This window comes from Peromyscus leucopus, chromosome 5 (assembly GCF_004664715.2).
Source record: "Peromyscus leucopus breed LL Stock chromosome 5, UCI_PerLeu_2.1, whole genome shotgun sequence".
NCBI classification, from domain to species: Eukaryota; Metazoa; Chordata; class Mammalia; order Rodentia; family Cricetidae; genus Peromyscus; species Peromyscus leucopus.
Genome location: NC_051067.1, coordinates 107983036 through 107999202, shown reverse-complemented (window position 1 = coordinate 107999202; position 16167 = coordinate 107983036). Strand labels below are relative to the sequence as shown.

The window sequence follows — 16167 nt, the reverse complement described above, 5'->3', positions numbered from 1 at the left end:
GCACTCAGTAGACTGAGTGAGGTAGAGATGGATTATTTACCAAGTTCCAGTCCACCCTGATCTACAGAGTAAGGAATAAATAAATGAATGAACAAACAACTAAATAAACAAATAAAAACTGTGCAGGCCTAACAAATCTATCTGTGGGCCAAGCCTGGCCCTTGAGCAACTATCTTACAGCCTCTGCCCCACAACTGAAGATAGGAAGTCTTCCTGAATCCTATAGTCTAAAATGAAACTTTGTCTAGCCTGGCATAGATATAACTTCTTTTAAAGAAAAAAGACCTAAAGCTAGGTATAGTGGCACATGCTTTTAATCCCTACACCTGGGAGACAGAAACAGTTTAAGGTCCACCTGGTCTACATAGTTGAGTGCTAGAACTGTCAGAGTTACACAATGAGACCTTGTCTGAAAAAATTAATAAAATTTAAAAGTACTTATTTTTATTATTTCTAATTATGTGTATGTGTCCCTACATATGGGTTATGTGTATTTGAGTGTAGATAACCATGGAGGAGAGGCAGTGGTTACTCCTGGAGCTAGAGTTATTGAGATGTGAGCCACCTGATGTAGGGACTTGGAACTGAAGTCAAGTCCTCTTAGGACAAACAGTAAGCACTAAGTGTTTTTTTTTTTTTTAAGGATTTTTTTTTTTAAGATTTATTTATTTATTATGTATATAGCATGTATAACTTCAGGCCAGAAGAGGGCATCAGATCTCATTACAGATGGTTGTGAGCCACATGTTGTTGCTGGGAATTGAACTCAGGACCTCTGGAAGAGCAGTCAGTGCTCTTAACCTCTGAGCCATCTCTCTCCAACCCACACTAAGTGTTCTTTATGGCTGAGCCATCTCTCTAGCCTCTGGCTAGAAATTCTTTGTGCAGTCTCCCAACCAACAAGGTGGACTCTAATGTCTCAATTTCCAAACTTCATTCTCCAACCTATCTAAAGGATCCAGTGCAGATCTTTCATTTTTCACCTCATAACGTTTGTCTCCTGAGATCATGCTGTTCTCAGTGTCATTCCAAACAGTCTCTCTTCACCACATCCAAGCTCTGTTTAAAGTTGAGTCTATGACCCAAGTTCCAAGGAAGGAAATAAGCAGAATCCCAACATCTCATTGGTTAGAGTGCAACATGGTTTTATGATTTGTCCTTACTTCTAACAAGTTCATGCCCTCAGATCTGAATTCTGGAAATAGCTGAGTTTCTGTGATAGGGAGCTCATAATACCGGTCCTAAGAAATCTGGGTAAAAATACACCGTGAGTGAAAGAGGACCAGAAACCCCATGGCTATATTTCAAAGAGGTGATGTCACTCCTTCAATCAAAATATAAATTCTTGGAAAATATAAAATCAAGAAAACATGGGAAGAATCAAAACGGGGTGGGGAGGCGAGCAAATGAAAATAATCTTCTATGTGTCAAAAGTTATAGGGGCTGGAAAAACGACTGGGCATTCAACGGCACTTGTTATGCTTGCAGGAGTCAGGTTCAGTTCCCGGCACGAACATGGTGGCTCACAACCATCTGTAAGTACAGTTCTGGGGGATCTGGCCTCCTAGGCTGGCCTCTGAGGGTACCAGGTACACATGCATGTGGTGTGGTGCACGGATATATATTCTGGCAAAACACTTATATACATGTATAAGATAAAAAAATAAATAAATCTTAAAACAAACAAAAAAACCTCATGGAGCTGGAGAGATGGTTCAGTGGTTAAGAGCAGTGGCTGCTCTTCCAGAGGACCCGAGCTCAATTCCCAGGACCCACATGGTGGCTCACAACCATCAGTAACTGCAGTTCCAGGGGATCTGCATTACACACATGTGGTACATAAACATAGATGCAGGCAAAACACCCATACACACAAAAAAATTTTTTTAAATCCAAATCATATATATATATATATACCAGTCCCTTAGACGTGGCTGCTCTCTGAATTCACACTGAGGCTGTCAAACCAATGCAGTCACTATCTGATGCTCAGGAGCACACATGTATAAAACCTTCTAAAAAGCATGAACAATTCTACAGTCCTAGAATTTGTATAACTCAATGCCAAAAATATGCAGATGCTCTAAAATGATCTTTAAATTTTATTACATTTTAGTGTGTGTGAGTGAGAGTGAGTGAGTGAGAGAGAGAGAGAGAGAGAGAGAGAGAGAGAGAGAGAGAGAACTCTCACTTATGGAGGTCAGAGCACAACTGTGGGAGTAGGTTTTCTCTTTCCACCACGTGGGTCCCAGGGATTGAATTCAGGTTGTCAGCCTTAGCAGTTGAGTGCCTTTACCTGCTGAGATATCTCACCAGTCCTCATTTTTGTTATTTGCTTGTTTGAGACAGGGTTTCACTAGGTAACCCTGGCTGGTCTGGTACTTGATATGAAACCCAAGTTGGCCTTGGCAATCCTTTTGCCTATGCTTCCCAAGTAATGGGATTATGGGTGTGAGCTACCAAGCCTGGTTCATAAAATTACTGACTGGCTTTTTGTTTTGTTTGTCTGATTGCTTTGAGACAGGGTCTTACTATGTAGCCCTGGCTAGTCTGGAACTCACTATGTAGAGACCAGGCTAGCCTCAGCTCACAGAAATGACTGTCTCTGCCTTCAAAGTACTGAGATTAAAAGTGTGCACCACTACACCTGCCTAAAACTTTGGCCTTTAAAGATCTCAGCAAGTCCAGAAACTGGTGAAAGCCTATTAGACAGAGAGCTGAAAAAAGAAAAAGAAGGACACATAGCTGAACTCCACCTTTCTTCCTCCTCCCAGGGGTATCTATTTCCCCTGTCTCAAGGGATATGGAGAGATCACCTTTATTGTTTGCCCTTAACAAACCTCTTAAAATCAGGAGGCATAGTACACTTTTTTGCTAACTCAAAGGTATTACTGATCTATTTTTAAAGTTGTCAATAAACTATATATATATATATATATAGCCAAAGTTTTTGCGTGCAGAGATAAAGAACAGAATATGATTAAGTACTTCTGGCAGCACAGTACTAAGAAACACAAGATTCTGTGCTAGCTGACTAGCTCTGCCAGGCTGGCTAAGTTCAGAGCAATCTTCTCTCATTTCCATGATTTCACAATGAATATCCTTTTCTCCACCCCTAAAAGAAAATAAATAAATAAACAGGGCTCCCCCGGAATCTCTCACACAGGATGGAAGCCATCCTCCTTTTAATGGCAGCAGGCAGAGCTTGTTTACAAAGTCAGTGTAAAGAAATCGGAAACACCAGCGGGAAAGGCCATCTGGATGGTGCCTGCTGCTTACAAAGAGCAGCGGTGACAAGGAAGAGGGTGTCCTGTGGGATTTGGGACCCCATTATCTAGGGAAGCCTATTTCCTCATTGATGCCTTTAAACTAGTTTCTAAGGAAAAACTGAGAGCACAAGGCCTTTTTTCTGACCTGTTCCCTGAGGTAAGTTACAGATAGTAATACTGACACCATTAAAAAAAAACCTGACCCTTCCCCCATCCCCCGCCCCCAAAAGAAACCTTGGTAAGGCATGTACACCAAGCTGTCACACAGAGCAAGAAAGAGAAAAAACATGGGACAGCTAGCCAGGTGGTGGTGGCGGAGGCGCTCACCTTTAATCCCAGCACTTAGGAAGCAGAGGTAGGTGGATCTGGATCTCTGTGAGTTCAAGGCCAGCCTGGTCTAGAGAGAGAGAGTTCCAGGACAGGCAGGAATACACACGGAGAAACCGTGTCTCAAAAATCCAAAAAAAAGGGAAAAGAAAAGAAATATGGGACAGCTAAGAATAGGAAAAGTCATGAACAGATTCAAACTCCTCCTATCCCCATCCTTTATGTTTACTTATCTCTCAGAACCAAATAAGTGATGAAATTATTTTTTCAAAAGGTGTGATGCCTCACACCTTCCCTACTCCCAAAAGAGCAAAACATAGCACTGAGGTATTAGTAACCATACAGGTAATGCAGCGCCCACACCTCCCTCCACTCAGGCCCGGCCCTCCCCGTACTTACATACGCAGGCGGCAGCAAGGAGACGGCAGGCGGCATATGGAGGGTCACAGGTGGGGAAGGAGGGCTTGATGATATAGTTGGCGAAGGTGATGGCGATGATGGCCTGACTGGTGGGCTCCACAATTAAAAGTGAGACCCACAGGCGGATAAAGGCAATGAAGCCCCCAAAGGCCTCTAGGATATAAGCATAGCTGGCCCCTGACTTGGTGATGGTGGTTCCCAGTTCCGCATAACAAAGGGCGCCCACAACAGAGAAGAGCCCACCAATGACCCACACAATTAGTGACAGCCCATAGGAAGCAGTATATTTGAGAACACCCTTGGGGGAGACAAAGATCCCTGAGCCGATCATGTTGCCCACCACCAGGCTGACCCCGTTCAGCAAGGAGATCTCCTTCTTCAGCTGCATAGTCTCTGGAGACCCTTGAGATGGTGAGCTGGCATCTTCTTTTGCTGTGTGCTGGTTGGCCTTGGGGAGAAGATGATAGGTGGGTGTGGGAATCCCAATCTCCCTGGCTTCCATGGTAAATGGTTCCTGTACACCTGTGTTTATTGTGGCCTGGCAAAGAAAACAAGTGTGTCAAGTCTAGGGCAGGAGCTAGTGTGACTCTGGCTTAGTTAACACCTGCCTGTCAGACAGATTTCCTTGCCCACCATCTGCTTAGGCAGAGCATGCAACACACAACACAACAGGCCTGTTTCAGTTTCAATCTCAGACACAGGGAATTGGAGGTAGGAAGTATCAAATGCTTCTAAGAAAGACATCATGTGTGCTCAGCCCCAACCTAATGACAGCTTCCAACAAGAGATCTGACTTACTAAGCAAAGAGGCCAGCAAAACTGTATTTATCCACAGTAGATTCTCCCTAGTTTTGCTCACTTCCATTTGTTCGTTTGTTTGAGACAAGGTCTGCCTATGTAGCCCTGGCTGTCCTATAACTCATTATGTAGATCAAGCTGACCTTGAACTCGAGTGCTAGAATTAAAGACATGTGCTACCACATCCAGCTTCTTCCTCCATTTACAGCCTAAAACTCAAACCTGTCATTCATAAAAAACCAGAGTCCCTGTAACAGATACATGGCACTTCCTAGCCTGAAAGACTAGTGAGACCCTAGTGAGAGACTAGAAAGACCATACCAGATAATCCTGCCACTTAGCTCTATATAGACAGGGATTTCTTTTTCTATCTTTTTTTTTTTTTTTTTTTTTTTTTTTTTTTTTTTTTGTACACTGGGGTTTTGCCTGCATGTATGTCTGTGTGAGGATGCCAGGTCCCCTGGAACTGGAGTTACAGATAGTTGTAAATTGCCATGTAGGTGCTGGGAATTGAACCAGGGTCCTTTGGAAGAGCTAGTGCTCTTAACCACTGAGCCATCTCTCCAGCCCTTTAAATAGAAATTTCTACAGGCATTCAACTACATGTGAAAAATCTGCAGTTACATGGAAAGAAGGTTAAGAAGATGCTAAGAGAAGAGTTATAGGATCACTAATACAGAGCTTTGTGTGGTGGCACACAAATGTAACCCAAGCACTCAGAAGATTGAGGCAAGATCAGGAAGGTCCTGAGTCCCACATGGTGGCGCACGCCTTTAATCCCTGCACTTGAGAGGCAGAGGCAGGCGGATCTCTGAGTTCGAGGCCAGCCTGATCTATAGAGTAAGTTCCATGATAGCAAGGACTACACAATGAAATCTTGTCTCAAAAAATGAAAATAAAATAAACCACATATCCAAATACCACGTGTATACAGCCTCACTCCTCATATTACTGCTGGCTGATCCAATGCTCATCTTTTCTCAATAATCCAAGAGATTACAAGATGATATGAGAGAAGGGAAAAGGGACATCCAGGGGCAGCCTAACTTGTTATGGTTGTGTAGCTTGGTGTTCTCTGTGGACTCCCAACAAGGGAAGTGGGGGTGTCTCTTGACTCTTTTGCCTGCACTTGGGACCGTTTTCCTCCTGCTGGGTTGCCACCTTTAGCTATGATAAGGGTTTGTGACCAGTCTTATTGTATCTTGTTAAGCCATGTTCAGTGGATAGCCCCGGGAGGCCTGGTTTTTGTCTTTTTTTTTTTTTTTAAGGGAAACAGGAGTTGATCTGGGGATGAGGGACTAGGCGGAGTGGAGGAGAGGGGAAACTGCAGTCAGGATGCAATGTATGAGAGAAGAATAAAAGTTAAAAAAAAAAAAAAAAGAATGGAATCAGTACTTCAGCTTTCTAAAATCCTCTCCTAATAAAGCTAGGCAGAGTGGCACAGACATGTACTTCTGGTACTTGGGAGGTTGAGGCAGTGGGGTTCAGAGTCAGCACTGACTACATAATGAGACCCTGTCCAAAAAAAAAAAAAAAGGGAGGCGCTGAAGGAAAAAAGAACAAAAATAAAACAAAATGTCTATCTATACCAGAGCCTGCTTCACAGGGCTAAAGCAAAGGAACCCAAGATTATTTGAGTGTGCAAACTTCTCAGGGAAAACTCATACCTCCACAGACTCCACCCAAAACCCTTGTTTGACTTGTCCCAGTGTGTTCCTAGGCTTGTCCCAGTCTGGACCTAGGCTTGTCCGGGACATGAGAAGAGTAGAGTCAGCCTACCTCTACTTTAATAAGACTAGACTTCCAGAACACTTCTCATTCTTGGCACTAAGCTCTATGCAGGTTTTCCTATGCAAGCATGTGGAAGCATATTTGTTTCACATGTCTGTCAAGTGAGTCCAGGTTTCCATGGGAACAAATCCAGTAAATAGCTAGGAGTCTACACTCATGTAAGAGTGAGGTGCAAAGAGACTTTCAGGGTCTAGATATTCAACATACAGATAGGCAGAAAAGCCTGGCCCTAGAGACTACTCCAGCTTCTATTCCATCATAATTTAGATGAGAGTGAGGGTTACCAGGTACCCTTTTTGTACTTGTACAACTTGGCACTAGTGTGTCTGATGTGGCTTTATTCAGTGTGTCTGGATACACTAGACAAACTCCCCAGTGGCTTGTTCTGGGAAAATGTGCTACAATCAGTCACAGTCCCAGAACACCTCTTGCCTAGAACAGCTGTCCCAGCACCTGAATCAGGGACACACAGTTTAGGAAGAAGAAAGCTCTTTTCTTCATTCAGTAGCCAGCTCCAATTATCACTATGAGCCTGTTTTTGCTAAGTTAATTAAAACCCCTATCTCTTTTAATGCAAAAGCAAAATTGTGAAATAACTGCAGCAAACTCCCTGAGGACAGATGGCTAAATTCCTGGCTTGCTTGGCCACAAAACCCAAGACCATTCCTTACCTTTCCTCTAAATCTAACTCCCATCTCACATTCCTCTAGAAAACCTGCCAAGCACCTCATCCGCTAGAATTGTATGTAAAGACAGCAATGAACAAAATCAATAAGGGTATGGATCATTTCCTCAGAACAAAACAGTGTGATGTGGCAGAATGGAAATAAGACAGACTTAAGATCAGAAATCTCATAGTCAAGAGACCTGAATTCACCAGCTAGCTGTACCTCAGCATTCTCTGACCTTCTGTTCTTTCCAAAAGCCTCACTGACCTTCTGTTAAGTATTACACTAAACAATACAAAACTCTTCAATAAAATATAAGGGCTTCAGCCAGACATATGGCTCAGTGGTTAAAGACACGTGTCACCAAGCCTGATGACCTGATTTTGACCCCCAAAACCCACATGATAGAGAGAACAAACTATGACAAGTTGTCTCTGACCTTTACACACATGCATTCATATGCACACACAAATAATAAAAGGATGGGCCAGAGTATGATAAAATTGGGCCAGATTCTTGAGAAAGATTAGGAGATAATTTATACACAGTCTCAAAAACAAAAAGAGAGAAAAGTAACAGCAAAAAATCCTTTGTGTCTCTGATTCCACACCTTTGACCCCAGCACTCAGGAGGCAAGGGCAGACGGATCTCAGTGAATTTGAGGCCAGCCTGGTCTCAAAGCAAGTTCCAGGACAGCCAGGACTATTACACAGAGAAACCCTATCTTGAAAAAAAAAAAAAAAATCCTTTGTGTCTGAGAAAGGGACAGGAAATTCTGGTCAAAACCACTCAGAAGTACAATATCTGTGCCCGGCAAAATAACCCAGAAAGATCAATCCCACCCAGACACAAGGAACCAGAACAAAAAGAGCGCCTCTCTGCACCCCGACTAGGAGTCTGTACCCAGAAAAAGCAACAGCAGTATGACAACCAGAGTGTAGCAAACGATACACCGAGAAGGGCTGAAGCTGAGAGTAGAGCAGAAACTGAGAAAAAGTCTTCCCTATAGCAAAGCAAACCAACCCTAGGCACAAAGAAACACCAGAGGAATTTGAAGGCAAGGGTACCTAAAGCACCATAGCAACAACAAAACCCCTATGCAATTCTTCTGTATAATTGGCTCAAACTCTTCTACCAACAACCTTGCAAAAGTCATGCCTATTTTTCAGAATAAAAATTATACACCCCAAATTTCTCCTGTTCTACAAACTATGGCAATCATTAACAAATTATAAATTAAAAAAAAAAAAAAAACCTACTATCAAGAGGCAAGGTATTCAACATGACCAGACTTAGAAAGGAACCATATATTAGAAACATCAAATAGACTGTTTAAAATAACTATGATGGGAGGGCGGGGGTCAGATGCAACCAGTTGCTTGTGGTCCTGGCTGCTTAGGGCCCTGAGACAAGGAGGATCACTTAAGCCCAGAAGTTCAAGACTAGTCTGTACAACACTGCAATACTTCATCTCAAAAAAAAAAAAAAAAAAAAAAGAGCAAGAGCAAAAAATAAAGGGTTAGTGGGGGCTGAGGAGACAGCTCTATGCTTCCTGTATAATCATGAGAGACACTTTCTCAAAAACATAAGGTGGCTAGACATAGTGGCTAGTAGCCTTTAGTCCTGGCACTCAGGTGGCAGATTAAGTACCAGGCCAGCCAGTACTTACACAGTCTCTTTCTCAAAAAACAAAACAAAACCCACAAAATGACTACTGACTTCTACACAAACACACATATGTATATGCTCAAAAAACAAAACATATAACTACAATGAGTCTAGGACTATAGCTCAGTATTTGGGTGCTTGCAGAGTCTGTATGAGACCCTGGGTTCAATCCTAGACCTGCCAAAAAGTAACAATAAAATAACTGTGATTAATATATTAAAGGCTCTAATGAAAAAGCTCAACAGTAAGAGGAACAAAGGTAGAAAACGATGAGAAATATATCAAAGCTATAGGACATCAGTATCAAATGATCTGAAGTAAGCAGAGGGAGGGAGACTATTTTAAATTTATTTAGACTATAAATGAAGCCTGAAGCAAAAATTGCAGAAATGTAGTGTGGGTTTATAGCACAAAGGAAAAAAATGCCTGACAATACTATCATAAAGAAACAAGCCGGGCAGTAGTGATGCACGCCTTTAATCTCAGCAGAGCCAGGCAGATCTTTGTGAATTTGAGGCCAACCTGGTCTAGAGAGAGTTCCAGGACAGGCACCAAAACTACACAGAGAAACCCTGTCTCGAGAAAAAAAAAAAGAGTGACAAAAATTGGGAGAATATTGTTATAAAGTTCTTACACTATAGTGAAGGAATATATTATTTAAGGGTAGACTGTAATTAAAGACTCATAAGGCTAAAGTATAGCTCAGTGGTAGAGAACTTGCCAAACGTATAATTATGGCCCTATATCCTGGAGGCCAGTAAAAGTATTTACACTGTAAAATTAGAGCAACAATAAAAAATATTAAAGAGGTATAAGTAATAAGCCAACAGTAGAGAGCTGGGTGTGATTACACATGTCTATATACCAGGCTGGCCCCAAACTTGCAGCAATCTTCCTGCCTCTGCAGGAGTCCTGAGACTGGGACTACAGGTATTCATCAAGTCTATCTAAAACACCAGATTTTAATCAAGTTATATAACTATTTAATATAAAAGATCTAAATACACTAAGTAAAATATACCGTTAATAGTGTTAGATTGACTACAAAGCAAATCCCAATATGCAAACTATAGGAAATCTCTTTATTTATTTATTTATTTATTTATTTATTTATTTATTTATTTAATTTATTTATTTATTGGAGCTGAGGACCGAACCCAGGGTAACTGTAACTCCAGTTCCAGGGGAACTAACACCTTCACACCAAAGAACATAAAATAAAGTTAAATAAATTATTTTTTAAAAGTCTTCCTTTTAAAAAATAACAAACATAAGCATAAATCGAAAGAAAGCTGGGAGCCCAGCACAGCTGTACATCCCTATAATCCTAAAAGCGAGAGAGACTAAGGTAGGAAGATAACAAACTAAAGGATTCCCTTAACCACATAGAGAGACCGTGTCTCAAAAAAAGAGGCCAGAAAAATGGCTCAGCACTTCACAAGTCTGATGACCAAGTTCAATCCCCAGAATCCATGAAAAGGCCAGATGCTCGTCTGTAACCCCAGCACTGGATGGCCAGATGGGAGGCTGAGATAGGTGAACCAGCAGGAAGGTTGTGGGCTAGAGAGCCTTGGAGTATGCTAACAGGAACAATCAGCAAGAGAGATTTTACCTCAACAAGGTGGAAGGTGAGAACCAACTCCCTAAAGTTGTCCTCTGACCTCCACATGCATCCATGGCTCTAATATGCCCACACTCACATACACATAAAAAAATAAATAAATGGAGGGACTGGAGAGATGGCTCAGCAGTTAAGAGCACTGGCTGCTAAAACCCAGGTTCAATTCCCAGCATCCACATGGCAGCTCACAACTGTAATTCCAGTTCCAGGGGATCTGGCACCCTCACAGAGACATACATACAAGCAAAACACCAATACACATAAAAATAAATCTTTAAAAAATGGAATTTTAAAAGTATATATAAATAAAACAAAGAAAAAAGATGCTTTTGTTAACAGCCGTTCCAAAAAAAAAAAAAATACACACACATAAACATACATATATGGGTTTTGTTTTCCCCTTTTGAGAAAATGTCTCACTCTGAATCAGAAGGCAAGCTGTCCTAGAACACATTATTCAGACCAGACATTCTCTGTCATTGTGCTTGTTTTTCAGGTAAAAGCTGATGAAAGAAGATAATGACAAAAAAGTTACCGTGACTACAGTAATAGTTTTTAATTCATTTGCATTATCTGTCCCATCCCCAGAGACCTGCAGGCCTTCTGAAACAGTGAGATGAAAACTGCTGGTTTAAGGGGCCCATCTTAAGCCAATATTAAGCCTGGTATTAGAAGTGGGTTATCAAAAAAAAAAAAAAAAAAGAAGTGGGTTATCAAAATTCTACCAGATCACCTACTGAGTTGACTGCCTTCAATTTTTGTACAATCATTAAAAATCATACAAAGCGACTAGTCTCAGCCTCTAACATGCTGACACCTCTAAAATCACTGTTTTCAAAATTTTCTATAAATCATTCAGTGTATCCCCAAAAGATCTACCTTGAAAAGAAAGAATGTTACACCCTACATGGGCAGACACACCCCTGGGGCTGAGAGTGTGACTGAATAGGTAGAGTGCATATTTAGCAGAGCTGAGGCTTGAGACCCTGGGCTGAAACCCCGGCACTAATAAAAAAAGAAAAAACACAGCAGTTTTTGTTTTTGTTTTCTTTTTTTTGGCTTTTCAAGACAAGGTTTCTCTGTGTATCCTTAGCTGTCCTGGAACTCACTCTGTAGACCAGGCTGGCCTGGAACTCACAGAGTGGCCTGCTTCTGCCTCCAAAGTGCTGGGATTAAAGGCGTGAACTACTGCCCTGCAGCTAAACACAGCAGTTTCTAACAGGATTTCATCCTATTTTCCAGAATCCTGCAGCAGGTAGTAAAGTTTATCAGACCCCTAAAATTTCTTCAAGAAAATTTAACAAGGAAACTATCATATGCAATTTTTAAGAAAAAAGTAAATTAATATAAAAAACAATCACAAATAAAGTTATAAATACATTTATTGTAACTTCTTTTTTTCAATTAACAAAAATTATGTTTATCTTATGGAGAATATCAAGTAACTGAGATACAATTTACCTCTCAATCGCAATGGATAAGATACTCTGGCATGGTGGTCCATGCCATTAATCCCAGGACTAGAAGCGGGTGTGTGAGTTTGGGGCCAGCCTGATCTACAGAGTGAGTTCCAGGACAGCCAGGGCTACACAGAGAAACCTTGTCTTGAAAAACAAAAACAAAACAAACAAAAAAAAACACACATAAAATAGAGCTAGGCATCATAGCTCAGGTTTATAATCCCAGCACTTGAGAAGTTAAAAGTCATCCTCATCTACAAAGAGTTTGAGGCCAGCCTGAGCTACATTGAAATCCAGTCTTGAAAAAAAATTAAAGACATAAATACATAATTTATTTACAAACAAACTATATGTGTTATGATATTTCATAACACTATGATTTTGTTTGTTTGTTCTCTTTTCTTTTATTGAGACAGGGTTTGTCTGTGTAATCCTGGCTGTCCAGGAACACTCTCTGGAGACCAAGTTGGCCTTTTAAGCCTTTTTATTAGCATCATATTCACAAAGTATGCAAATAACAGATTCCTTTTTTATAAGTCACCAAAAACAATAAATAAATAAATAGGAAAAAAATGAAGAACAGAGTGGTAACACCTGTCACGAAATAAGTGAAAATTCACAGGTTTTTTAAGTTGTTTCATCACAAATGAATCAGGTACCAAGAAGAAAATAAATGCTTACAGTAAGGGTTAATTCCACTTCTCTGTTTTGGCCATTCAATCTCTGTAACAAAGAATAAGTTCTTAGTTACTGATCAAAAAAAAAAAAATTAACTTATAGAAAGCATCAGGATGATATTTCCTCCTGCAAAATCTAAATTTTACAAACCCATTAAAGGCAGCCTTCAATTGAACTCTACCACATAGAGGGTATGACAGACAAGATGAGCCCAAATTTGGTGTCCGAAAACTACCCTCAAGTCACTAGGGAGCTACTGCTCCAGCGTCCCAGGTTCTAAGAGCATCATTTACATCTCCACATTGTAGACATTACAGCAAGAATGCATAAAAATCAGGAAATTTCCTCTATCGAGATACTCCAAGATCAGTCACATAACTGGTACATACATTTGGTCAAAAAAAAAAAAAAAAATAGTCCACAGCCAAATGAAGGGGATGAAGGGGGGAGGGAAATCAAGCTTAAGGTTTTCTTTCTGTCTTTGTCTGCCTTCCTGCCTTTTCCTCTCTTGTTTAAGTAACTAGAGATGAGACTCAGAGCTTTCCCCCAAAGTAAGGAGGAAAGTACTGTCCGAGGCACTCCGTCCCCATCACGATTGTGATTTTTCTTTACATTTGCCAAGAAAGGAAAACCAAATATAACTCAATATAAACAGCCTAAGACCAAAGTCGGAGAGCAAAAGCCATCTCTTAACCCAGCAGGAAGCCTGGGCAGCTTCCTGACTGGCCTCACCAGGTAAAGAAGTAAAAATGACCCCAGGAAGCGACTGCAGGCTTCAGATCGGCTCCCGCTAAGTCTTCAAATCGCACAGCAGCTCTCAAAAACAAGGCGCCCACCAGCTGAGCATCCCGCTACACAGCCTGTAAGATTAGCTGCCCAAAACTGAGCAGTCCCCCATACACACACCAACAGCAGAGACTGAATTCTTTCCCACCCACAGCCCCCTGTTCACGATTGGTCCCCCACGACTTGTTAAATTAGATGTTGATTTCTATTTATACTGACCCATTACACAACACGGTGAGCAGCCTTTGGGCTTTAGCGCTCAGTGCAGAATTTTCAGAATGTTTCACAAACATGTCTTGACATTTGTGACACGAGATGGTCAAACGAGATGAGAAAATATGGAGACACTCCAAAGCGCCACACCAAGAGCACCGTGTTCCCTCCCATACGCCAATACCTCGGCCCTCTAGGTCCCCACACGAGCCAGAGGTTTCAACAGCCCCTGCATTCCTGCGTTCACACACCCGCCCGGCAATCTCGGCCCTCCGCGCTGGCGGTCTCTCTCCCAACAGCTTCCAGCTCGCCGTCTCTAGGCTCCCGGGGATCACTCGGGCTCAAGCGGTCACGGGCTGCGCAGGACCCCGTCTTTCCGTCTCTCCACCCTCCGTTTCCCTCACACTCAACCCTCCTTCACCGTCTCCGTCTCTCTCAGGGTCGCACACACTCTATAGAGTTACCCTCCCACCCACAGTTCTTCTCACACTCTGGGTTTTTTCCGTCTCTCTCTCACACACACACACACGCAGGGTCTCCCTCACACTCGCTGTCTCGCAGTTTTCTCTTTCACACACACACTTAGGGTCTTGCACACTCACAAAACCACCCAGGGTCTTTCACACACGAGCGAGCGAGCGAGCGAGCGCGGGAGCGCGCGCGCACGCCCCCCTCACACCGCGGTCGGCTCCCGGCTCCACGCTCCCGGCGTCCTCCTCTCGGCCGCCGCGTCCCTCCCGCGCCCTCCGCCCCACGCGGTTTCCGGCCCGCATCCAGCCCGCGGCGACGGCGGCCGAGCAGAGCGTTCGGTGGCACCCCGGACGGCCCGGACCGAACCGCAACCGGCCCCGGACGGAACCAGAGGCAGCCCCTCACCTCCTGGCTCCCACCAGTGAGCTCCCCGGGTCGCCGCGCCGCCAGGATGCTCGGTCGCGCTGCCGCCGCGGCAGCCGCTCAAGCCCCGCCCACGCCACGTCACTCGCACCGGATCGCGACAGCGCGCGCCGCCTGGGGACCCGGCTCGGAGCGGGGGCCTCCGGCGGCGTGGCTTCCGGGCACCAGAGCACGCCGGGGCCCGAGGCGATCTGCGTGCCGTTAGGAGCAGCCTCCAAGCGCGGACTGTGACTGGGGTCCGGTGACCCACCCCCTGGGATGGCCACTCCCGGACTCTGCACGCAGTCACTTTTGAAGCCCGTGGGGATGCCGCCGCGTGGAGCTCTAGAGGGTCCCCAGGCTCCGTTTCTTTCTTGGCTGTAGGTGGGGGCTCCACATCCAATGGGACCTCCGCCAGTTCACACAAAGACCGCTGGACCGCCTCCCCGTGGGGCTGCCAGCCTTCAGCCTATGGAATCGAGGGAGAAATGCACACCCAGGACCTGTGCTCTGCCATTCAGTTGACTCACTTCGACCCTGGAAGGCACAGCCACTTCTAGCTCCCTTAGCCACCCAGGGCTTTGTCCTGGTCTCGCCCAACCCTGCTGACACCCCTCTCGGGGAAGCGGCAGCCTCCTGCCCTCTTCTCTCGCTCTGGTTGCTCCTCCTCTATCTCCCTTTGGGTTATCTTCTTCTTTGCTAGCGCGGGCGCTCAGGCTTAGACCTCCTGCTTTTATATTCCACTGGACCCTCTAACCGACCTGTCTGGTAGGAATAAATATGTTCCAAAGAGACAGTTGTGCTCTCCTCCTAGGCTATCAGACTTTTTTTAAAAAATGGACCCTAAGAAACCACTATTTCCTTCAGGAATTTCCTGCTAGGAGAGGAAGTGTCTGAAGCATCCAAAGGAGGGACTTACCTCTTGCAGAAAGATTTACAACTGATCCGATGGACCTTCAAAGAGAGACTTGGAATTCACAAGCGACTACATCTGGTTTCTGAACTTCTTGTTTAAGATTTAAACCCTATCCTGGGAGCAGAAGAGATGACTCAGTAGTTAAGATCACTGGCAGAGGGAGGGAATTTTAATTCCCAGCACCCACGTGATGTAAAACCACCCGTAACCCTAATTCTTGGGGATCCAAGCACGCATGTGTTACATATGCACCCAGGAAAGCAAAAACATACATAAAGTAAAATAAATCTTAAAAAAAAAAATTAGCATGGCTTAGTGACACCTGGCTTTAATCTGAGCCCCCCCAGGCAGAGGCAGGTGGATCTCTAAATTCAAGGTCAGCCAAGGTTACACAGACATCCCCACCCACCCACCCCCATCTCAAAACAAAAGCAAAGAATAAAAAAATTTAACACCACCCCCACCCCACCCCCCCCCGGGAAGTGGAGCAAGTCTTTAATCTCAGCGTTTGGGGGGTAAAGACCTCTGTGTATTCCAGGCCAGCCTGATCTACTGAGTTCCAATTACACAGAGAAAACCTATCCTGAAAAATGTAAATAAATAAATCCTATCTTCATATCAGGATCCCCAAAAAACAGGCTTGGGGGAGTCACTGAATCTCTTTGTCCCTCTTCCCAAA

At 43.6% G+C, this 16167-nt stretch overlaps 1 protein-coding gene across 4 annotated transcripts in view; it reads right to left on the bottom strand.

Annotated features, from left to right (window-relative positions):
• Positions 1-15667, bottom strand: part of Slc7a6 (solute carrier family 7 member 6) — a 32435-nt gene extending 16768 nt beyond the window's left edge. The window contains exons 1-3 of one of the 4 annotated variants that reach the window (XM_028857715.2): positions 15492-15667; positions 12704-12745; positions 3996-4554 (exon numbers count right to left, since the gene is read on the bottom strand). In XM_028857715.2, the coding sequence (XP_028713548.1) occupies positions 3996-4518 (523 nt within the window). In that variant the 5' untranslated portion in view covers positions 4519-4554; positions 12704-12745; positions 15492-15667. Of the gene's footprint in view, positions 1-3995; positions 4555-12703; positions 12746-13883; positions 13904-13950; positions 14034-14575; positions 14665-15491 lie in introns of those variants that run through there. The other 3 variants (XM_028857712.2, XM_028857713.2, XM_028857714.2) reach the window with 3 other exon arrangements.
• Between the last annotated feature and the right edge of the window lie 500 nt (positions 15668-16167).